The sequence below is a fragment of the Chinchilla lanigera genome, unplaced genomic scaffold, assembly GCF_000276665.1.
Source record: "Chinchilla lanigera isolate Chin_1 unplaced genomic scaffold, ChiLan1.0 scaffold00069, whole genome shotgun sequence".
Taxonomy (NCBI): domain Eukaryota; kingdom Metazoa; phylum Chordata; class Mammalia; order Rodentia; family Chinchillidae; genus Chinchilla; species Chinchilla lanigera.
Genome location: NW_004955470.1, coordinates 8102074 through 8125619, shown reverse-complemented (window position 1 = coordinate 8125619; position 23546 = coordinate 8102074). Strand labels below are relative to the sequence as shown.

At 47.9% G+C, this 23546-nt stretch overlaps 1 protein-coding gene across 1 annotated transcript in view; it reads right to left on the bottom strand.

The window, feature by feature from the left end:
• Slc9a2 (solute carrier family 9, subfamily A (NHE2, cation proton antiporter 2), member 2) overlaps nt 1-23546 on the bottom strand; it is a 53636-nt gene that overhangs the window by 11753 nt on the left and 18337 nt on the right. The window contains exons 3-6 of the mRNA XM_005400774.2: nt 15075-15292; nt 14156-14358; nt 4496-4585; nt 3913-3983 (exon numbers count right to left, since the gene is read on the bottom strand). Coding sequence (XP_005400831.1) covers nt 3913-3983; nt 4496-4585; nt 14156-14358; nt 15075-15292 — 582 coding nt within the window. The remainder of the gene's footprint in view (nt 1-3912; nt 3984-4495; nt 4586-14155; nt 14359-15074; nt 15293-23546) is intronic.

Below are 23546 nucleotides of genomic sequence, written 5' to 3'. Positions count from 1 at the left end.
GCAATGACAGAAGAGTAACCAAGACACAGGTGCTCCTATGAGCACACAGAACAAGGTGTCTGCCATGCTTCCCAGTCAGGCAAAAGCCTGCTGACCTCGAGGCCCTGCACCACTGGGGTCTGCACCTCTCAGCCCTGAGCTACTCATTTTTAGTTGCAGCCTCCCTCAGGACTCCCTGTTGTAGACAATTCCCCCAGGCTTTGGGCCATAAAATAATTATTCCTCCACTAGGAATATTCTTCCCAGATACCCACAGGGTCATTCCTACACCAACTTTAGGTCCTTCCTCAATAGTAATTTCCTACAGGGAGCCTTTCCTGGCCATCTTCTTGTCATCTCATATTCCCCCCTTGACTTCACTTTCCAGTTATCACTTTCCAACACAACATGCAGCTCACCTACTTATATCACTTACCATCTCCTAGCCCTAGCAATGTGGGATCCATATGTACAGGGACTTGTCTAGAACAGTGCCAGGCATCACAAGCATGTGTGATAGAATGGACCATTCGGGCCAACGGCTTCCTGTGCCCACACCTGCTGCTGTGTTACCTGGCAAGGTCTACCCACCATGACCTCGGTGCCAGCCCTACCCTGCCCACAGCACTCAGCTCACTGACACTGCTCCTTTCGGTCAGTGGGCTACTAGCAAACATGAGGAAGAGGAGGCCTTGTGCTAACACAGGCTTGCACACTGGAACTTATATCTTGGGCTCCCATGGTTATCACGCCAGGACAGGCACAGAGGGGCATGGAAGCAGGTGGACATCACAAGAAAGAAGCAAAGCTGCCTCACTGTAGTCACACCAGGCAAAGTCTGCCAGACTCGGATGACCACTGGGCAGCCCCCAGCCCATCTGACCGAACACCTCTTGACTCATGGCCTGCCAGAGTGAATGACTGCCATTCTGAGCCCCTGAATTTTGCAATGGTGTGTTATGCAACATTATTATGCCAGTATATAAAGAACCGGGCCCTCCATAATTATTTGTTGAGAAAGAAAGAAGTGTACTGCAGTGATGATCACAAACTCAAGGAGGTTTACGGGCACACCTGTGCTATCAAAGGACCCAATGTTCACTCGCATTCTTGGCACTGGTCCTTCGGTCTAAATACTAGAGGGCTCTGAATAATTAAAGCAGAGCCATTCAGAATGCACTCTGCTATTGAATGGTCACCAGGCTGAAGACTGGGCCTACTGTTTCCTGTGTTTATTTTTCATTCATGTTAGGTCCTTCAGGCCAGGTTCCCCCATGGGGATACAACATCTTCTTTAACTTCTTGTATTGTTATTATTGTTTTAGCTTCTCACTAAACATCAGTAATAGAAAGGCTACATGTCAGGGACAATGGCATCTGGTCCATTCTGCGGAGGGACTGTGTGTTTTCTTTCTTTGCTTTCCTGTTACCCCTTTCATTTCTCTGCCAAGCCACACATAGGTATTCTCTTTCACCATCATTAGATTGCTTTGGCTGAGTTTGAGAAATGTCTCTACTGTATCACCTTTTCATTCCATTCCCAAAGGATCAAATGTCTCAAGAATTCTCTACCAGGACCAGTGGAAATCCACAGCAAAAGGAATGTGGAAACAAAGGAAAAACACCCAACATGCCTAACACAGTCTCTTCTTTTTGTATGTAATTTTTAGTGACATCAACAACTATGCACAAACCAGAGATATGATCTGAGCAAACTAATTCTTTAAAAAAAATTACTCACTTCTTTATTTTACCTGTGTTGCCCGGTACACATGAAAATCCAGGTATTTGAATTATCTGGAAATAATTGTACATGGAAATCTATCACTGCTCACAGAGCTCATTAAATGAACTATATTTGCCACTGAGGAAAATATTAGACACAGAACAACATTGCTTCACTGACCCGAGGCATAGGAGACCCTGCTGTTCTTAGCAGGCCTTGAGCTGACTTCCTGGAACAGATTCAGGGATCCAGAGGGAGTCTCTGCTGAAGGACAGAACCAGGCTTCTCACATTCTACAGCAAGCCCACATGGTAGAAGTGACCACCTCGCCTTCTTCCTCTCAGTGGCCAGGCTGCGGGCCTGAGTCTCAGATCTGTTTTCTGCTCTATTTGGGAGGCAGAGGAATGGTACAAATGGGGAGCTCCATCTAAACTTCTGAAAGGAATCCAGGCTGCTCGGGTTACACTGTGGGTCACTTCAGAAAGGACCAATAGGAGTCCAAAAAAAGGGAAAAAATGTGGCCAGGTGGAAAGGGAGAAGGGCGTAGAGAGAGGTGAGGTTCCCAAGCTAATGGGCACTGAGGGAAGGCAAGGTGACTTCGCCAGTGGGGTGCAGACAAGGACCCATCTAAGTAGGTCAGCCCCAGGATGAGACGTTGGGTCAGTACTCTGGCTTCACTCCTGCCTGCAGGGAAGGGAGCGTTTGCAGGAGAAAGGGCCATTTGTTCATATTTCTATCATGAGCTTTATTATTTTTTTGTGTTTGCATGTGTTGAACTGGGTACTCTCTCTGCACATACAACACTTGTCCTTTATTTATGAAATGAGGCTAAGCCCAAAGGGCCTTTCATTAGCAAGTAGTATTGTAAAGCCTGTCAATGCTGCTCTAGCACTAAAGTTTTTCTAGCTCACTGTATTACTTAAGTAGACTTAAGTACACACATACCTGTTCATGATGTTTTGTCTCTATTCAGTTGCAAAACTTTATAGAGGCCCAAGTCTATGCCTTATTCTTATGTAGCCCAATATCATATCAGCACATGTGAGCAAACAGAAGCTCTTGGAACTTCTCTCATATTCAATTACTTAGACTGGCAGATTGGCCAACTTCATATAAAGGAGCAGTGGGGGAAATCCATCCACAAGGTAGGAAGGAGAAGGAGAGTGGGAGCCTCCAGATACAGACTACAGTGTGTCCTCCTTTTTCAAGGTCCAGCTGAAGCCCTGCCTCCCGCCAAAGTCTTGTTTAGCTGGTGATTTTCTAAGACTCATCCTTCTGATTAGTCTACAAAAGAGCTAGCCCTGATGGTGGCACCCTCGGGTCCACGGTATCAGCAATGCCAGCAAGGCACGGGGTGTGAGAAGGGAGGAGAAAAGGCCTGTGGGGAGCCCCCATCCGGGGGTACTGGCGCCAGGCCGTTCTGTCCTAAACTCTACTGCCGCACAGAACCTGTGTGCCTGATCCCACCGCTCCGGTTCCCACTTATGTTAAAGCATCCATGCAACTGTGCCTGTGTGTGCGATTTATATAAATGTACGGAATCTTTAGGGTAACTGAAGCCTTTACAAATGCAGGTCTGTGATTTCTGCCAGCTTTGTGACTTCCTCAGGCATTCTGCATCTCTGCATTGACAAAGGCCCTGGCTGGTGAGGCAGTAGGGTGGTGACAAGCCCTGCTCTAACCAAGAAGCTCACATTCCTCAGCGTCCTGGGCTGTGAGCTGCATCCGTAGAATTGGGTCATGACCATGTGATACGAATGGACGAGCTGTGTGACGGCTTCCTGTGACTTCAGTTAGGAGGCAGGTGGAGGTGGCCTCTGTCTTCTCATTACTGTCATTCTTTCATGCACCCTAAAATGGCCGACAATGTAGCAGCAATCACGGCCCAACAAGAGGACTGGAGGAAATGGAAATGGAAATTGAAACCACTTATGGTAGATCGATGAGAGAGAGGGTCCCGAGGCGCTGGGGACTCAGTGGGGTGGAGCATTTCAGAACTGCCTCCCTCTGGCCAGGTACATAAAAGAGAAAAACCTCATTTAAGCTACTCTTAGTCCACATCTCTGTTCTAGCTGAACTTTTCCATAAGGGACAAGCTATGGAACAACACCAAGATTAAGAACCCTGAAAAATGACATAAATCATCACGTCCAGTTTCCAGAGTGACCCGCAGCCTTGTCGTAATACGACAGCAGAGGTTTCCTTACTTGTCTCTCCAGAAGTTGTGACCCCAGTGTCCACATACGTCTTCGATCCCAGTCTTCACATGGTCAAAAAACTGAAAGGAGAAGCAAGCAAGTGAGCTGGTTTGTATTTACCCGGCAGCAGTGATTCTCACACCGTGCGCACCCTGCCTAGATGCTAACAACCCTGGCACTGTTTGTTTCTCATGTGTTTGCCTTACTGAAGGCAACAGAAGGACCAATTATCTTCCAGCAAATAGAGATGTTGGCCATATCAGTAATAAGGAACGCTTCAGCTACTTTGGTGCTCATAAGAGTTTGACCATAATTTTGAAAATAAATGAAGAGTAAGTGTCCATTGGAAACACCTGCAGGCTGAAGGAAGCAAGAACAGGTCTCTCACTCCCTACTCGTGCGGAGTTTAACAAGCATGGAATCTCCTCATTCCTTGCTCCCCAGCTCAGACCTTGCCTGCTTTCTGCCATTTCCATCTTCTCCCGGAAATGAGCTATACGGCGTCAAGCTTCTCCCGGAAATGAGCCATATGGTGTCTGGATGAGTCCAGCGTTTCCCTGACCGTTTACCTTGTTACGCTGTCAGCACCTACCCGACAGTGGATTTCTTCACTGACCGCTTGTTGCTTCTTATTGGATCTCTTAACATCAAGAAACTCCACGAGTGGTCGGATGGTAATTCCCTACCCAAGAAAAAGAATAAATGGTAAATTTTCTTACAATATGAAATTAAAAATTCAAGAATAATTCCACTTCTCCTCAACTTTGATGACCAACAATGAAAGGTATTCTGCTGCCAAGATTGGAGGTGGCAAATGTCACATTTTACTGATTTTTTCTTTCTTTCTGATATCTGGTCTTCTTCTGGAAGGCTACAGCCCAACACAAGACAATGGACAATGGTGGGAGATATTTAGAAAATAATTCTAAGGAACAAGAAAGTGTTATTCAGTTCAGAGGAATCACCTACTTGTACCATTCACAGAAAAATCTCCCAATGATTCTCTCATTTGCTCCCCGGTTCAGGCAATTTTCACTGAGCTTGGACTGCACACAGGTCAGGGGCACAAAGGCGATGGCCAAGGACTCAGCACTGGGACTCGGGAATCTCCTACAAAGTCAGCTCTACCCGAAAGCACTTGCGAAGCAGGCGCAGAGGAATGAGAGAAACGGGAAAGTCTCCTGCAGGGAAGGCCCTCGGCCGCGGACCTAGCAGGAGGCTGGAAGCATCCCAACAGGCTATGACCTCGGGACCGCTGTGGCCAGCGTGGGAAAGGGCACGCAGTGAGCCGGGCGAGGTCACGGGTGAACTCAGAGAAAGGGCAGAATGCTAAGCTCCTCAGTGAACTCGGAAGAGAAAAGAAAACCGCCTGCACCGCGAGAGCCGTGCACTGGGATCTATGGTGAGCAGCTCACTGTAGCATGCGGCACTTTTCAAAGCATTTCTGCAAGTGACAGGAGCCACAGAAGGGCGCTCCCCACTGCCACTTGGCACAGGTCCTAGCCAGCTAAGCAAGAGGGGACAAAGAGGAGGGCGATGTGTAAATACTGACAAGGCAGCGGCAGGACTTCTGGACGACCTACTGGGAGGCTGAGGCAGGAGGAATGCCATAGTTCGAGGCCAGCATGTGCTATACAGGGAGACCCTGTCTCAAAACACAAATGCACAGAAAAACAAAACCTGGGGAAATTTAAAAAAAAAAAAAAAAAAAGAACAGACTAACACAAAATCAACATGTACAATTCATCCCAAATACAAATTAAAAATGTAAAAGAATAAACAGCGAAAAACATACAATGTGTGTAACTCATATATACTAGTAGTAATGTACAAGCCAGTGTATTAGATATATTCTATTAGTCTATATATCATATGTATTGCCCTGGCATAAATGGATTAAACCTTTAGGAAGAGAACTACAAAACTTAATCAAAGGTTATTAAAACAATTCAAGCTTTAAAAAGACATACACAATTCCTAGATGAATAGCAATATTGAGATGACAATTTTGTCTCCATTAGCACGCACCTGCAGCACAATTCCAATAGCATTTGCTTAAAGATTCTTAGCAGAACTTGAGAGGTTCACTTTAAATTAACCCTGAAGAGGACATTTCACAAGAGCGCTCTAGAGAAAGGAGAGCAAGAGGAAACTCACAGATACAAAATAAACCACCAGCTAACACACACAGAAGTGTGAGACACATACAAAGCAGGCCGGCAAGGCAGGGGCATGCAGGGTGGGAGGTAACGGCTGAGTTCATTGTTGGGGTGCTGGTGGCTACCATTGCCCTGGCAGAGAAATTCGGAACAGAGGGCTGCTGGGGTTCATGGAGGGGAGAAGGAGAACACCGAGGTCCTTTCCCTCCCTCGAGATCTTCATCCTACCTCACCCGTACGCATCGCTCCATCAAAGGATGCTGTGGTAATGTCAACACACACACACACAAACTTACACACAGGCATGCAAGCACGCACACACACACACAAATGCACACTTTAAAAGAAGGTCGTGGCTTTTGTTCCATGAACAGCTCCTGGGCATTTTTACTTTCTGAAGTGCAAACTGGTTTTTGACCCCATATGGTCTGAGACACATGTTGTGTTCTATTTGTGTATCAGTCTGCTACTCAGAGATAACAGAGGGGAAATAGCAGCTCCCCAATCAACACGTGCTCTATAATTTTCAACTTATGTAAGTGAATATGGATGTCAGCATGTGATTTTCAGAGATGGGTGATTTCACCGAGTTTGAGATTTTATAAGCCACTAGTCTAACCATAGTTCAAGGAGAAGTCAACAAAATCAATTCAAGTTTCAAAACTATATAATATGGTCTAACAACACCAACAGCTGTTTCACATATTTTCTTCCTGTCAGTATTTGCTTACTAAGCAACAAATGAGTGCCCAGGATTTGGAGATACAGGACATAAAGATAGGACACAGCGCCTGCCCCAACTCTGACACCGATTCCTCCCTCTTGACAGGGGATCTGTATGCACCAAAGCAATAGGTCACACCCGATCAACTCCAAGGAGCTGGTGTGCCTCTCACACAGGTCAATTCAAGCTTCTGAAAGCAGATGGTAGTGGGGCATGCCTGTTACCCCAGGCAGGAGGATCACCGTAAGTTTGAGGCCAGCCTGGGTGACAGTGATTCCAACCTAAACTGCAATGCAAGACCCCTCTCACAAAAAACAACAAAAAAAGCAAACACAAAAGTGTCTTGAAGTGTAATGTGTTTAAGTTTATGATACAAAACCTTATAAAATTATGTTTGCTCCAACAGTTCCTTTTATTTGAATTATTTGCCCAGAAGGAATTATTTAATAAATGCTACCTTTCTCTCTCTCCCATCCTTTTCCTCTTCCTCTTTTTTCCATCCACCAACTGTGGGGGCAGAGGGCAAGGGCAGGTGTCTTAGTTACTTCCTCATCTCTGAGACACAATACCTGACACACCAGTTCCTAGTCAGCCGGCTCAGGGCAGCACGGCATAGCAGAGGAGATGGAGCTCGTGACCCGGCAGCAGGAAGCAGAGAGGGCAAAAGGAGGAGCAGGAAAGAGGTAAACCCTCCCAGGACGTGGCCCAGTGACCCAGCTCAGTGGATGTAGCCCATAACAGCACACGTGTATGGCATGCTTAACTGAGCTGGACCTTATATTCTAATAGCTCCCTGCCTCCAGTTGGGAGGGAGAGACATACCTTCAAGAAGGAACCTTATTTTACCCCACTGGAAGATTTCTAATACAGGATACCTGAGGAGCAATTTGATAAGGCTTAGCAAAGCAGAATAGTTTGTTCCTGTCCATGCAGGCTAAAAAATAACACCCTTAGTTTTCCAAAAAACTACTGGAAAACATGTGCAAAACATAAGTGAAATTCTCACCCTTTCACTTGGCTTTGGCACAAACAACACAATATGCTAGAGCCGGGCCTGACCGTGGGCTCATGTGATGGTGTGTTCAGGGGGCAGGGCAGGAGGTGAGAGGGCTCCCCATCGTGTTCTACCTCTGCCTTCCTCTCACCCTGAGGTTATGGGAGAGGAAAAAAAAGGGAAGAAAACCTGTTGTGTAGTTTAAACAAGCATTTTGTTCATCTGTTCCTGAGGGGGAAATGAGCTCTTGTTTTTGGAATTAGTAGTTACAAAGAAAGAGGCAGAAGGGGAGAAAGTATCTTCTATTTCCTGCTGATGTGGCAGGTCATTCCCAGAACAAGTTGATGAAAATGTTTCCTTTCCCTTAAAAATATCACTGGTGTTGCTAACCTCTCTGCGGTGATGCCCTTCTCCCAGGACAAACCTGAGCCCAGAGCCTCTAAGACAAATGCACAGCAGGATCTGAGGGCTGGCGAAAGCAGAGAAACCGCAGCAAGGCTGAGCGAGATCCCGGTCCTCAGCTGGCCATCCCTTCCCAGCACTCACGACGCTGCACCACGATCCTGTCTCCTGACTCGCCGATTTCCTCCTTCCTGGGCTCTCGATGCCTCTCTCCTTCCTCTATCGTCCATGTTCAAGGGGCTGCCCTGGCTCCACCCCGTGGCAGATGGACTCCTGCCCACATTCCCTGCCTCTGCCTGACCTAAACAGTTTCTCTCTGACTCTTCCCTCACAGCAGCCAATGGGGCTCCATCCTGGCTCTCCAACCGGAAGTGCTCCATCTGTACCCACTGATCAAGCGGTCTGTCCTCCACTCACCCCCTCTGCCTGCAGCAGCTCTGCCGGAGATTCCAGAGCCTTCTCCTTCCTGAGCGTGTTCTTCACTTGGCTTCTGGGTCCTTCACCTGATGTCCTTTCTTTCCTTTCGTCACCTGATCTGTCTCTCACTGAGGTCTTCAACTGTTGTTACAAATGCTAGGAACTGAACCTAGGCTTTCTCCTCTGAGCTACGTCCTCGCCAGGGAAGGGGAAGGGAATGAAGCAAAAGGAATTGAGGAATGTAAAAGGAATATGAATGTGATACACTGCAAACATGTGCTGATGAAATAAATAAGTTCAAAAACAAAAATAGTTTTACGCATTTACTTAGTCATTTTTCTAGTCATTTATTTATGAGACAGGCTTCCATTAAATAACTAGGTTGCCCAGGCTGAGCTGGAACATGGAATCCTCCTGCCTCAACCTCCCAGAGAGCTGGGATTACAGGTGTGCATGACCACGCCTGGCTCAACATGGTCTCAATTCCCAGCTATCAAATATCGGTGCATTTCAGGGTTCGGTCTTAGATGCCTTCTTTTCTTCTCTCCTTTTCCACCAATTCTTTGAATAATTTCCTCCAGACTCACTGCAGAAGCTACTCTACACTGAGTCTCAAATTGACGTCTCCCTCTCGGATCCTCCCGTAGCTTCCTGACTCCCACATACGTTTGACTGGCCACTCCACCAGGACATCAAACAGGTGAATGTGTACTGTGCGTGTGTCTAAGACTGAACACTCAGTCTCCTGCCCTTCAGCCCAGTGCTGTCCTGTCCTGTCCTGTCCAACAGTCAATGTCATCTTCTCCCACAAGATTCCTCAGTCAGAACACTGGGAAACATCTACTGTCCTAAATTATTCCCCGTCTTTGAAAAGCCTCATTGATTTGCTCATTTCTATAGGAATTCCTCACCGTTTCAGACATTAGTGAGCACCCTCTCTTCAGTTTGAGAAGCCAAACCTGGCAAAGTTTAGTTAACTGTTGGGACACCATGACCCTGAGAGGCCCCGCATGTTCTTGCAGTGGGTACCAAGAACAACTTTTTGCCTGGGTCATTTCTCGGGGTTACAAGCAGCGAGTAACTGGAGACATGAAGCCACATTGGTCTCCTGAGAGCATGCCACATCACTAAGCTCAAAGCTCAGGGTCTACATTTTAAGGCAGCCCATGCCATGTGCAGACACACATCCTCCATGGGCCTGAATGTCACCTCCATGAGACCAGGGGCTGTGGAAAGTGGATATGAGTCAGCACAAGGTCCTGCCTCCTGCTTTTATGGTGAGTGACAAAGTCTCGTGTCTCTGACCCAGGAGACTTGTGTCTCCAGCCCACTTTCTGTCTTGCCAGCCCGCAGGTGCCATTGTCCTGCATGAGGATTTACACTAAATTAGCCCAGGGGATCTGTAAGGGTGGCCAAAAAATGCTGGGACCCTGAAATTCCAGCTGAACAGCTGTCACTTTGCACTTAGTGTGTTTACTTCTAGATAACTACTGAGTGGACTTACAGAATTCTGGGGATCTGCTATATGATTAGAAGGATTAACTAAATCATTACCGTACTCTATTTTCCCCTCCAAAGAAAAGAATACTGAAAGAAGTTAACTTCTTCTTTCTTTTGTCATTAATATACTCAATGTTGTATATTAAAGCATAGCAAATCTCAAGGTTAAAATTCCCTATCAGTTGGGTATGGTGGTGCACGCCTGTAATCCCAGTACTCAGGAGGATGAAGCAGGAGAATCACAAGTTCAAGGCCAGTGTGGGCTACATAGTACAACACTATCTCAAAAACATAAAAAAGAAAGAAAGAAAAAGAAGACACCTGTGTCAAGTATCCTACTTGACATGCACATTCTGGGCACGGGCTGAGAGGGAGCAATAACTATCGTCAAGATTTCCAGTTAAGTAAACCGAGGTCCATGGAGTTTACAAGAAGCAGAACGGAGTATCAGATCAGACTGGCCTTGTTCTAAAGTGTGCTTTAATTCTGCACCTGCCCTCCCTGCTTGTAAGTGTAATTTTTTTTTTTTTTTTTGGTTTTTTTTTGGTTTTTTCTCCGGTACCGGGAACCGAACTCACGACCTTGCGCTTGCCAGGCAAGTGCTTTTGCCGCTGAGCTAAATCCCCAGCCCCTGTGAGTGTAATTTTAAAACATGAGAAATAACTTACATTTTATATAAATAATATGACCAATCTTACTAGCAGGAACAGGAGCTCAAACGGCCCAGGACTCAAGATTGCTAACTTCTTCAGTATTCCCTGAGCAACACTCTGATGGCGTGACGCCGCGCTGCAAAAACCCGCAACATGACGCAGGCGGTATCTAAGTCCTCAGGACTGATTCTGATGCCCAGTTACGAACCACGCAGCTCCTGAAATTCTGTTTGTGAGGACAGGACTGACTCAGCCATGCCGGGCAGGAAGAGCTTATCCTCTAGTATACACTAAAACAAGGGACAGGAAATCTATTTTAAAGCTAAATAAGAAGTCAGCATGCAAGCTGTTTTGGAAAAGAATACATAATGCTTATCCAGAAGGCGGGCTCTTATATGTGGATTTATAATTAGTTATTCTTGCCAAGTTTGCAGCCAGTCAGTATTTCCCTCCAGGCTTCTTTCAGCCCTCAGCTCCTTCAGTACTGATGTAGTGATTGGCAGCGGCTTAAAATAGGCCCCCAGCTTGCCTCACTTTCAGTCACAGCAACACTGCCTGGGCTCCAAGCTCTGTCCTGTCCTTCTTTCATCTTCCCACTCTTTTCCCTGCCCCTGGAGGCCTGACTTCCGTTCTGTGAGTGCCTGTGAGTCAGCACCTCCTTCTGCCTGGAATGCTCCCTACCCAGATCCTAGCTGACTCCATGGCCTCCCATCTCAGATTAACCATCACCTCCACAGAAAGACCTTGGTTATCATGACCTGTGTGTCCCGTACATTCTCTCCTTGACACCAGAAACTCTGCTATTTGCTTTGAGTGTCGTGAATAAACATCTTAGCATACAGAATGTGATGGTTTAGACTAAGTCACAGAGAGCAATGTCTGACTGGTCCTTCGCCCTCAAGAGCACTGGTCTACAAGGCTCTATAAGCAATTTGTTACTAATCAGCAATGAGATAGACACAGACATCTCACCTCTGTTAGGTTAGTTAGCAAAGACAGTGCAGGTTTCTCTGTCACACTAAAACTGTACATTGATATACATGGTGTCCTTCAAAGGGAGCATACAGGAATTTAATACAGGTGATCGGTATTTTCCTTAGAGTTCTAGGCTGGGTCTCAGTCCCAAACTGCCAAAACTATGCGTGTAACAGTGAAACCCTACATTAATTACCTACACACACCCTACACTAATTATCTACACACACCCTACATTAATTGCCTACACCCACCTCCCATAAATAACATTGTACATTTTTGCAGTACTGCCCATTTTTCCCATACAATGCTTGCTGTCATCACAGAGGTAGAACTTTATGCCTGGTGAACACAATGTCTAAACCCTCTGAGCTCGTGTCCTGTGCCCAGCCTGAATGACTTCTTTCTCTGGAGTCACTTTGTGCAATGCCTCAGTGGGTGCATGCATGGTACTTGGAGCAGGAGGCCGGGTTTTACGGGGTAGGCATTGGAGCAGCCTTGTGGAGACACCTGGCTGACCCAGTCGCCTCCGGGGGACACAGCCCCTGGCTGCAGCAGCCCGCCAGGGCAGGGCAGTGGCTCAGGAGGAGGAGGAGGAAGAGGAGGAGGGAACCATCCCACCCTGCCAGGCGTGGCCCAGCCATATCTGGCCCCAGGGTGCAGGGACAGAAAGATGCTTAAGACAAAATCATCCACTTCCCAACTTACTCCAAGGTGTGAGCCGCAAAGAGGGTGACTCATTGCCAAGGTCTTCATCTCCAGGGGATCCCAGTGACCCAGCTACCTGCCTCCTGCCTGTCCCTTTGGGGCACGCTCCCCTGCAGGGTCTGCAGGACAAATCCTGGGCACATCACACCCCTTCCCCTCCTGGCCACTATGAAATCTGCAGCTCCACCTTAAGTGTGAATCCCAGGGTCTCATCTGTCTACACCTCTTTCCCACCACAGGACAGCCTGGTAACAACAGCAGCCTTCCCCCAAAAAGTCTCTGCCCTTGCCTCCTGGCACAGAGCTGGGGGAATCTGTGTGCACAAGTCACCCCACTGCACCCCGCAGTCAGCCCAAAGCCTCTCACAAGCATGTGCTTCCCTTGGAGGGAAGCCCAAGAGGTCAGCTTACAGGAGCTTCACAACCCACCTCCAAGCTTCCCTCACCTCCTTGTGCTGCGGCCCCAACCCCAGCCCTGCACCCTGGTCCTCAGAGCTTGCAGTGCTCTGCAACCTGCTGTCTGGCAGGGTTCCCGGCAGGACTTCAAGAAGCCTCTGCTCAAATCCCACGCTTCTCCATTCCTTTCCGTGAAAGTCAGGTTGGGGCTGTCCCTTGCCGCCCTGTGGGTCCCCCAAGGTTCCTCTGTACACTGGATCCATCACCTTATGCACACTCCCTCATTTCCTCACCTGCTAGGCTCCTTGTCTACAGCCTGCACCTCCCTCTGCCCATCCCTGCCAGAAACACAGGTTCTGGGGCACAAGGACCACCTTGTCTCTCTCAGGTTGGGGTCTGAGATCTGCAGAGCCCTGTAGGGCCCAGAGCCAGAGATAGTAAATGTTCACTGTGTGTGTAGCCGCAGGACGGAAGGTCGGAGAGCGAGGGCAGTCGGGAAGAACTTCCAGTGAGGCCCTCGACCCAGGCCCACCATGCTTGCTGCATCCCGGTATTATTACTATTATTATCTTTTATTCACTTATTGTTTAAAGTTTTACTTTTATGAATTCACGTTTGCAGTAGAAGATGATCACTTTCCTCGTGAAGAGTCAGTGAATGTGCATCACACTCCTTCAATCTTCTCACTTCTTCTTCCCCTTCCTTCCCTCCCCTTCTCTCATCTCTGGGTCCTTCCCTTCTGCAAAAGATCCATCTGCTTTTCTATCTTTTATTTTGCTCTTTAATTGATTTATACTTTGGGTTTCTCATATAAGAATTCATGAGATATTTAAGCTTCTGTGTCTGATTTATCTCACCTAACATTATGGTCTCAAAATTCATATACTGCACCCCATTATTAAGACAAGTTCACCCAGTCCTCTGTCTCAGGCAGTCAGCTCATTGCACAGGGCTGCAGCAGGGTGACAGAGCTCAAGCAGCCCATAATGAGCTCGCTTACTGGGTCAGAGAACGACGCACTAGGCAGGATTAGCAAGCACAGCCCGAGAGTTTCCAGGAGTAAGCTGAGCTCACTCAGCTGTGCTTCCATAAATAGCAGTCCTTCTTTGGAGGTCGGGTGACCAAACTGGACCCTCATAGCTCCCTGGATAAACTAGCGATGTGAACCCAGACAGGAAGTATCGTTTTCCCTAATAACACAGCTCCTGAGTCCTCCACGTGCCTTTGCCACCTTGTACACTGTCTACAGAATCCGTATGTTAGTAGAGAGATCTCTTGTCCCCTGGTTCAGGGAGGGACCTTCAGGGAGAAAGGACGCCACTCACCAGGATAAAGACAGTGAAAAATATGACCACGATGGCGGCAGTGATGAACAGCTTCTTCCGGGGGAACACGGCGGCAGGGAGCAGGAACACCAGTGCGAAGCAGATGGCCCCTCGCAGGCCTCCATAGGCAATGATGAACTGGTCCTTGAAGGTCAGTGGGATGGTTCGGAACCAATTGATGACCTGGGTCAGGACAAAGACACCTGGGCAGAAAGACAAACCCAGAAGGAAACAGACTGTGAGGCCAGGCTGTGCCACAGTTCCACCCGTTTTCTGTACTCCTTGGATGGGGCCAGATATGTAAGGGCAGTCCCAAGGCCTGGGGTCCAGTAGTATTAGTAATCGCCAGGTCTCTGCTGTCATTGTTCCAGAATGACAGGGGAAAGTGTGGAGACAGAGAAGCCAGAGGGACTTCTTGGAAAGAATACTGAGGAAGTGGGAGAAGGGAGAGGGAGAAGAGGCAGAAGGAGAAGAGGAGGAGAAAAGAGGTGAGGAAGAAGAGGAAGAGAAGGAAGAAGAGGAGAAAGCAGAGAAGGAAGCAAGAAAAAAAGAGGAGAAGAAAGAAGGAAGAGGAAAAGAAAGGAAAAGGAGGAAAAGAAAGGAGATGAGTAAAACAGGAAAAGGCAGCTGTGGAGGAAGAAGGAAAAGGAAGACGCAGATAAAGAACAAAAAGAGAAGGAGGAGGAGGAAGGGGAAGGTACAGGAAGCAGATGTGAAAGGAAAAGAGAGGAGAGAGAGGAAGAAGAGAAGAAAAGGTAGAGGAAGGAGAGGAGGGAGGGGAAGAAGGAGAACAAGGAGGCAGGAGGAGGCACAGGAAGAGTAAGAAGGGTATGAGGAAGAAGAAATAGAGGAGAGGACAAGAAGAGAGACCCTCGTCGTGTCCACGTGGCTGACGGTGACGGAGCGTGCTGCCCCTTACCCAGCGCCCGCCAGATGAGGCAGAAGGCCAGCGTGAAGCAGACGAAGGCCCAGTTCCACTCGTGGTTCTTCCCAATGGTGGACACGCCCATGAAGATGAAGATGAGGGTCTCGCTGACGCTGCTCAGCATCTTCATGAAGTACTTGATGGTCGTGTAGGACTTCTGGGACACGTTTTCTTCCACGTACTTGTTCATGGTCATTGCACACGCGGTGATCCTGAAGGGAAGACACAGATTCTATGGAGACACCAAGATCCCACCCGGAACACAACATCCGGCTCTGAGGTGAGGTGATCTCCAAACCGTCCAGAGGGACCACACATTGCTCACTGGCCTTTGTGTGTGGTGCAAGTTGAATGCAAACCTTGGGGTCCGTGCTGTCTCTGGAGGGCTGCATCAGCTCCTGGGCTCCTTCCAACCCTCCGTGCCCTCTGCCCACACCCCAGAGCCACACATCTGTGTGTCTTCTGGCATCAGCACCATCCCCCTGCCTCTGCACCTCCAGTTATACAGGCCCAAAGGCAAATTTGAAACTTCTTATCTTCCTGTAGAACCAATTCCCTCTCTTACATATATACTATTATCTAAAATCCTAAACTGTTGCTTAAAACCCTAAATCTGGAACAGGGGCCACCCTGGGCTTCCCTCCCCCCACCGGCATCCACGTAACTATGGGTTCCGTCTCTTCAGGTCTCCAGATCCCGGAACATCTCCTGGACCCACTCACTGCTGTTTTATTTTTAAATCCCAATGCCCTAGTCCTTTTCCTTTCTATTTATCGATCTACTTCTGCGAAATTCAAAATGTACTGTAAGCGCCTAGCATTCCTAACAGAGAGAAGCTGCTCTGCTGTTTCCCTCTGTGTTTATTTCTGCAAGGATGGGGCCGCAGCGTCCTGGAACCTGTGCACCGCATCTGTTTTGATGAGGAACCCTCGCAACCTGGAGAGAGGCGGAGCCCTAAGGTGGACTAAGGTGCCTAAGGTGGATGCACACTTCCCTCAGGGACAGAAGACTCGCTGTCCCCCAGCCCCCATCCTGGCCTGGTCCGGCCACAGACCTAGGCTGTGTGCAATTTGCCAGATGTGCCCTGGCTCTCCCTTGTCCTCTTGCCTTACCACGCACAAGGTCCACAATGTCCGACCAGCCCTAATCCCATCCCAGAGGGAAATGTGCTTGGAGCCGGCTGAAGAGCCTAGTTACTGTAAAGGACCCAAGGCATTCTGTGAGCAGAGGTGGCGCAGAAGGGAATGGGAGGCTGGAATTAAGGCAAGCTGCCCTACCTTTTACTCCAAGACAAGCAGCCAAAAATCGGAGGGAGCCACAGTGACCTTGCATGTTGTCCCTGGCCTAGCCTCACCGGGGGGTCCCCCTCCCCTGAGATTTCTGCTGTCACCATAGCAAATCCTCCTCTTGGGAGCACAGGTCAGATGGAAAGCTGGAGACCTTTAGTCCCCTGAGTTAAGACCGAACGGTCATCACAGTCACGTTTCACTGCAAGGAGCAGAGCTGCACCTCACACAGAAAACTCGCATGCTGATTTCCGTGCCTCACGTTCAAACAAACAGATTCCACCCAGGCAAGGGCCACATGCGGAGCCATAGGGTCTCTCCAGAACACACGGGTCTTTCTTTTAGATGTGTATGGGCAAAGCCCACATAACTGATATGATTTCCCCAACAAAAAGCGGCCTTCTTAAATGTGCTACAAACAAAGCGCAAAGCCTGCGGGGTCCGGTGACAGCACCTGGCAGAGACTGTGTCACTCCAGCCTCATGCGAGATGTGTGAGGTAAGTTCCGGCATCATCACTCCCACTTCCATAAACAACAGAACCAGGGCGGGCGCCCACCAGTTACTCAGATTGCACAGCTGATCCAGGTGGTGCAGGGTGCTGGCCCCCCGCCACAGTCCTTCCCTCTTCACACCCTCCCACCTCCGACCCTCCTTCCTCCCTCTTCCGGGGAGGTTCGCGATTTCACTGAGCCTGCCGGGGTAATCCAGTCCCCACTGTCCATCTCAAGATCTTGACCTAGTCTCATCCGCATAGTCCCTTTTGCCCCTCAAATAAAAGACTAGTAAATTCCCGGGATTAGGACATAGACATCTTTGGGGGCCACTAGTTCACTATGCTTCTGAAAATCTTCATCTTTCATTTTGGCTTAATTTTAATGTAACCAGACTTTTAGAAAGTAAGATTTTCCCAACACAGAGTCATAAGGGCAAAAGCAGATTAAACTGATTGAGAATCTGAATGGTAACATGTTTTGTAAAGGAAAGACATATACACTGCAACACAAGCAGTGAGCTTTCCTTAAATGCCGGAAACAGAATATTTGTAACAAATGTAACTTACAGTGCCATTCTGGAAATTCTCTAATTCTGTGCAAAAGATGCTTCACGCAAGATTTACTATGAAGTATTTAAGCTTATGACAAACATAGAGGATAAAGAATACCAAGGTGCCTGTCACCCCGGTTTTTCCAGTCATTTTGTTTTTAAAAATAAAACCACATTGGCTGCAGAGTTGAAACATTTCGGTTCTGCATGCGAGCCCCACCCCTCTCTTTGTTGTTTGATGTAGATTTTTGTTTGTTCATAATTGAAAAATGATTTTCACAGGGCTGTAGAATAGCGCTTTTGTGAATGGACTAAACATTGCTCCCTGATATCACATTCACTGGATAAAAATGTAAACCAATCAGGCAAAAAGGTGACCTTCAGTTCACCCCGTGAGCAGGTAAACAGACATCTCTATTCAGAAATAACGAGGAACTCAGACTTGGTGTGGGAATATAGATGAAAGACTTTTACATGAATGTCCACAGGTTTTGCATTTTTGCATGGTTAGTGGAATGCCAGACAACCTCCTGTCACCTAGGGCAGCTTCCTACCAGCATTGCCCACCAGGGAGGACCAGCCAGGCCTGCCCTGTGCAGGAAGCGTGGGCGCACCTGGTTGCCCGATGCATGTGAGAAGCTGGGGACAGCGTTCAGCAGGTCCCGCTCTGGCTCTGGAACTGATGCCAAGCCAGGGCCTGGTGGAGTCTGCTGTTTTTGTGCCTGTGAAGTCAAAGCCCTCCCTTCAACAACAACATAAGGACTCAAAATGACAAGCGAGCAAGTTAGGCTCTCTGAGTGGGGAAGGTGTCGTCCACACCTCACTCAGGAACACAGGGGAGCAGAAACCTTCCCTGCCCCTCTGGGGCATCATCTTCAAGAGCTGAAAGTCTTCAGCATGAGCGTTAATTTTCATTCTGCTTCCCTTCTAGACGAATCACAAGATACTTCTGGAGCTGGCACATGGTGTGGGCCAGGGCCCGACTCTCCCAGGGCATTGGTGGATCTGGAGGAAGTGGTCAGGAGTATCCTGGGGCAAGGTTTCAGGTCAGAGCCCCCTACAGGAGCACCACATGCTGCCGACGGAGAGGGGCTTTTTCATCCCTCCTCACTCAAACATGGCTTCTTCTCCTTGTTCTGCAACATCAGAATGCACTGTCCATGCCAAGATAATGGCCTACTCAGACTTTTTCTATTTCAGAAAATTCTACCACATCCTTCCGAATAAAACTATTGTCCTTTATGTTCCCTGTATTCCTGCCCTTTTATTTCCTGTCATTAAATCACCCTTCCTCTACTTGTGTCTCCCTTTCCTAATCTCTACATTAGTTAAGACAATTGTGTAAGCAATTTAATATCAACCATCCTTTTCTGAACATCTGACCAAATTTCTGACCAAATTCTGAGCTGGGGTCTAGGAAGATGAAAGTAAGGAAGACACAGATTCTAACCTTGGGCAGTTTGCAGCCTCAGAGGAGAAACAGTCCTGGAGACAGCACTGCCGTGCACGGCATGTGGAGGACAGGGCAATGGGAAGGATGCTTTGGAGGCGCAGGGAAGGAGCCTGGTCCTTATACTGCAAAAGAGAGGACATCCGTCCAAAGTCTCCATCAGTAAGTGTGAGCTCTCCAAGCAGGAAACAGAAGTGGGAAATACAGTCAGTATCCCAGGGACCTGGTCCTAGGAGCCCCTGTAGGTGCTCACATCCAAGGATGCTCTAATTCCTGTCATAAAATGGCACAGCATTTACATAGAACCTACACACAACCTTCCATGGACTTTAAACCAGCTTGGAAGACCTACAGTACCCAATACAATCAATTATATGTAAATAGTTGTTATACCATGTTGCTTGGGAAATAATAATATGGATTAAAAAGTCTGTGCATGTTCAGAGCAGACGCAGTTCTCTTTCAGAAAGTTGTTGGCCTGTATTGATTGAAGCTGTGGATGTGGACTCAGCAGGTACAGAAGCCTGACTGTAATCAAGGGAAAGAGGCAGGTGTGGATCGAGCCCAGGAGGAGAGAGGTTGGCACGTGCGGGGACCTGCAGGGAGCTCTCCTAGCTGGAGGAGTGAGAGTGACCACGCTGAGAGAAGACAGTGAAAGAACCTGAGGTAGGAGAATGACCCTGGTACACCTAATGCTCAAACTGTATTCTACAAGCTGGAGAAGAAAAAAGAGATATTACATCCATGATTATACAATTAACCTCTACCCTTGAGTATATAATTATCTCTAATCTCTCTTCTGCTGTCTCCACTAAAACCCCACTGGAAATTCTGTTAGGAAGAAGAAGCATCTTCCACACTTTGGGCAGGGTCTGGTGCATCATTAATGCATTTCGATCGGCAACCGCATGGATTGTTGACAGGGATGGTGGTGGGTAGAAGCACATTTGTATTTTAGAAAGAGAAAACTGAAGGACGTACAGAGGATAGAGCTAGAGGGGGCCCAGCCAGGAGGATGGAGGTCATTTGTTTCCCATGATGCTTCATTTTATTTTCAAAGCCTGCTGCAGCACCTGGCCCACAGACCATCCCCAAAGTCCATGTTTTGACAGGTGTTGGCTTCCCTTCTATAGGAGCACACGGAGGTCAGCAGTACAGAATTCACTGGTACATTCTACTTAGTCATTATCTTGCCTCGCTTTAACATAACTGCGCAGTGATTATCACCAATTTAGAGACGGAGAAGTAAAATCACTGTAATTAGTGGTTTTTGCATTCACCAGCAATTGAGGTTTTCTTATCCTTATATCACTCAAAATACAGCACGGGTAAAATTAGGCCAGCTAATATTACCTCGCCAGAGTCTTCACGGGAAAAGCAGACTTTCTATTCACAGGACCTGTCAGGCAGTGATCTTTCTGAATAGGAATTTCCACAAATGCCCTTTTCTCTAGTGACTCCACCAAGGCCCCCAGTGATGCTGCCTGCCACGGGTCCTCATGTTCCTCCTATCAGAACGTGGGCTTGGAGAGGCCAGGAGCCAGCCCCCATCTCTGCTCAGCACGGGTCTCTGCCTGTGGTGGGATCATGCTCAAGTTCACTTGACGTCAGCTATGTCTAGATGATGAAGGCCCAGAGTGCTTCATCTGGATAATCATGGTTTCCAGAATTGCAGGGAGCAGACGTCATTGCTGAAGGTAGATGGTGCAGGCTGATCTCTGCTTGTGAAGAGTATTCATACAGCGTATATAAATACATGGTAAGTACATACATACGAGGAGTGATAAAATACAGTAAAGGCTTCAATTTTTTAAAATACTGCAGTAAAAGACACATTACCATAATCCCCCTCGGGTTATTTACCCTCTCTGCAAACGCAGCTGCCCAATCCTTCTTGCCACTTTCTGAATTGGTTCTAGGGTCCTCTTTCCCAAGGATCTTTAGTTGCACTATCCTGGCTGCTTGGCTGTCCCGAATTGACTCAAAACACTTAGCTTTCAGGGTCATTTTGACTTTAGGGAAGAGCCAGAAGTTACAAGGTGTTCAGTCTGGTGAATGAGGTGGATGAGATGAATAAGGTGTTTTCATTTGAGAGAAATTGTCACCAATGTTACAGATGGATTCAAGACATGGAGGTAGCCACAAAAGACTTACGGAAATAGACATCCAGAACTGCGTTAGGCAGTGGTAAGAAAGGTGGGATGAAGTGTGCTCAAAGTGAGGGGCAATGTATCTTTCACTGTGATAAAGCTTTAAATTTCTTAAGCATTCATCATGTGTTTTGATCATGCCTCATCTACATGGTCTGTGCTTACACAGCAGAAAGCCTGTGCCTATTATTTTAGTTTACAAATACAGATGCTTTTTAAAGAATCTTTTTGAAGAGTGGTCTATTCTCTAATTCTATTCCCACATCAGGAGACCCTTCATGGGACCTGGACTGCTTAGAGGGAGCTGGACTGATAGCAGGTTGCAAAATTCATTTGCTCCCCTGAGCTATCTTACACAGTCTTTAAAGAACATGGATAAAATTACAGGAAGATGTAGCCCAGGTAACACAGTCTCAGTCAAGACTTTGTAAATGTGAATACTCATATGAGGCAAACTCATTGCCAACCCCTAGCAGAGAAGACATCTGGTTAGAAAGCTTTCCCTGTGTTAGTGAAAGTCACAGTGACTCAGGGTCCACTGCAAGTTCTCAGAATAAAGCACTCACTCATGTGAGCTAAGTTAATTATTCCAAGGCATGGATTCACTATATAGTGAATCACCTCTTCCAGGAAATCTGACCACCAAGAGAAAGTGAGTTTGACATATGAGAAAATGCCACCGACATTTGTTTTCCAAAGGAAGACCCAAGCGGAGAGCTGGAACAATCATTCTTAAAATATCCAAGATGAAATAAGTCCATTAAAATCGCTAAATACTGGCGCATTCATGTAGCTGCATTCATTGTGTGGATTCTCCATGTCATTTTTTTCTCCCTCATAAGTACTTTCAAGGTAGTTCAACCAGTGTTGACACTACCAGCACAGGCACCAAGAGAGTGTGGCTGCTCACAGAGAGGACACACAAAGGATCGCAGTCAACAGCAGAAGTGCAGTGAAGCATGAGGTGCCAGGGCACCCTGGAGCATCCTGAATCCAGCTGGGGAATGCTGGGAATGGCAGGAAGATGGGGCTGAGATCATGACAATGGATTAACCTTTTCCAGAGGGAGAGTTCCTGTAGGTGCTGGAGGTGAGCCACAGGTGGAGCTGGGTACGAGAATCTGCCAGGCCAGGGGCCTGCTACACACAGAGTACTCTCAGTGTTTGTAATGGTTGATACACTGTGTCAACTTGAGAAGTCTAGAAGCTTAATTAAGTAACTCACATTCCACATCCTGGGATGGAGGACATGCTCTTATCACTCTAGGATGTTGTTCATTGTGTTAACTTGCCACTCAGTGGGGGAGGGGGGGCCAGGGTCTTCACTTTGTAAACATCCTGAGCCTGTGCAAGATGGCACCTAGATAGCAGGAGTGCTCCACCCATGGGGGATGGGGAGTGGTCTGCTTACAATACAAGGGAGGGAAAGAGGCTTGTTCTCCCTGCTGCTCTTGCTGCTTTTGCTGTCTTCTGCTGCCCGGAACGGTTGCCCCTCACCATGCCACCCTGCCTTGGAGCCAGCTGATTACAGACTGAAACATCCACAAAAATGAGCTAAATAAACCTTTGCTTCCTTAATTTTAGGTGTTGGGTATTTTGTCTCGGCAACGAGATAAATGTAACTAAGACAATGTTCCTCCTGAGGCCTTGGGACCTCAGCGTGTGTCACTGTTTTCTGGAAGCTCTGACAGCTCCTAGTGTGTACACAGAGCAGTGCGGCCTGTGGACCATGCAAGCCCTGGGAAACACACACACCTGTAGCCCATCTGCGACCTCGAGAGAATCAGCATCTCTGACTGTGACCTGGGATTCTGCCTCACAGCAGACTTGTCAGATGATTCCTGAATACATCACCATTTGGGGAAAGCAGAGAGGACTAGAGGGGAGGAAAGGAGGAGAAGAGCTAAACGTGGGTCACTTCCTTAAACATTTTGTTGGTGGGTGAACATAGGGATCACACGGGGCTGGGGAACGGCTGTAGTTCTCACTACCCTTCGCCAGCTGCTCTCTCCTCTGGATACCTGCACCTCCCCTGCCACTGTCACCTCCCCAGTAGCGACCCCTCAGCCCCAGAGGAAACAGGCAGCTCAGGGCAGACACCCCACAGTGCCAGGAACATGTCATCAGCTGTGTGTGATCACACTGTCCTCATGACCCCGGATCATAGAAGGGAAGTATACTGCCGTTGTGTTTCACCTTTGCCTGCAACAGAATTGGCCGAGGCCGCCATTCTCCACCTGGAGCTCCCACCTGGAGCTCAGTTTCTGGATTCACCAGAGCCCTTCACCTTGGAGCCTTCTACTAGCTGTCTCCCCTTCCCAGAATGCACTTCTCTTCATCCCTCACTCCCACCTTCCACCTTTCACCATGCAAGGCTGAGCCTTTCTTGGTAACTTTAGTCAGCCCAGACTTCATGGTGGTCTTCTCAGGTCTCAGAGCAGGTCGCATGACACAGTCTGATCCAATCACAGTTCTCCAAAGCCCTGGGTCAGTCATAATTCTTCCTTAGCCATTTTTCCAACAAAGAGCTAGCAA